The sequence below is a fragment of the Pteropus vampyrus genome, unplaced genomic scaffold, assembly GCF_000151845.1.
Source record: "Pteropus vampyrus isolate Shadow unplaced genomic scaffold, Pvam_2.0 Scaffold1035, whole genome shotgun sequence".
Taxonomy (NCBI): domain Eukaryota; kingdom Metazoa; phylum Chordata; class Mammalia; order Chiroptera; family Pteropodidae; genus Pteropus; species Pteropus vampyrus.
In genome coordinates, this window is record NW_011889816.1 from 471 (window position 1) to 1,548 (window position 1,078).

At 41.5% G+C, this 1,078-nt stretch overlaps 1 protein-coding gene across 1 annotated transcript; it reads left to right on the top strand.

Annotated features, from left to right (window-relative positions):
• Positions 1–2: 2 nt before the first annotated feature.
• LOC105310068 (olfactory receptor-like protein OLF4) lies at positions 3–794 on the top strand (the record flags this gene model as incomplete). Its single annotated transcript, XM_011386282.1, has 1 exon — positions 3–794. A coding segment is annotated over one exon (792 nt), but the record flags the coding sequence as incomplete, so codon positions are not given.
• Between the last annotated feature and the right edge of the window lie 284 nt (positions 795–1,078).

Consider the following 1,078-nt stretch of genomic DNA (forward strand, 5'->3'; position numbering starts at 1 on the left):
TGTACTTCTTCCTCTCCAACTTGTCCTTGGTGGACATCTGTTTCACCTCCACCACCATCCCCAAGATGCTGGTGAACATCCAGACACAGAGCCAAGTCATAACCTATGGAGGCTGCATCACACAGATTTTTTTTTTCCAACTCTTTGGAGTGTTGGATGACTTCCTCTTGACCGTGATGGCTTATGACCGTTTTGAGGCCATCTGTCACCCCCTGCACTACACGGTCATCATGAACCCCCGGCTCTGTGGATTGGTGCTTCTGGTGTCCTGGATCATGAGTGCCCTGTCTGCCTTGTTACAAAGCTTAATGGTGTTGCGACTATCTTTCTGTACAGTCTTGAAAATCCCTCACTTTATCTGTGAACTCAATCAGGTGATTAAACTTGCCTGTTCTGACACCTTTCTTAATAATGTGATGATGTATTTTGCAACTGGACTATTGACTGCTCTTCCCCTTACTGGGATTCTTTACTCTTACTTTAAGATAGTTTCTTGCATTCGTGGAATGTCGTCAGCTCAGGGGAAGTATAAAGCATTTTCTACCTGTGCGTCTCACATCTCTGTTGTCTCTTTATTTTATTGTACGATACTAGGTGTGTACCTCAGCTCTGCCTCTCCCTACAGCACACACTCAAGTGCAGTAGCCTCAGTGATGTACACTGTGGTCACACCCATGCTGAACCCCTTCATCTACAGTCTCAGGAATAAAGACATAAAGGGGGCTTTGAAAAGGTTCTGTGCGATGGCAGCTATAAAAGGGACAACTGTTTTAGGGATGAAGAACTCCCCATGATTGGAAGGCTAAAAGCCTTGATGCCAGAAAATGTGGAAATAGAATATGCCTCTTTTATTCATTAACTTGAATTTCCATTTACTTAACTCACCTTTTCTGTACCATGTAATTCCGTTTATCATGCTTTCTTCTCTAATATATGGACATTTTCTTCCCTTGTACATTTTCCCAGTCTTAAATGTTTTACCCAATTTGAACCAAAAATATTTGGAAAACCTAATTATTTTGTGAATTCGTATGGATTTCTTAAGAAAAATTTCTTCTCAAATGGTCATATCATCTCA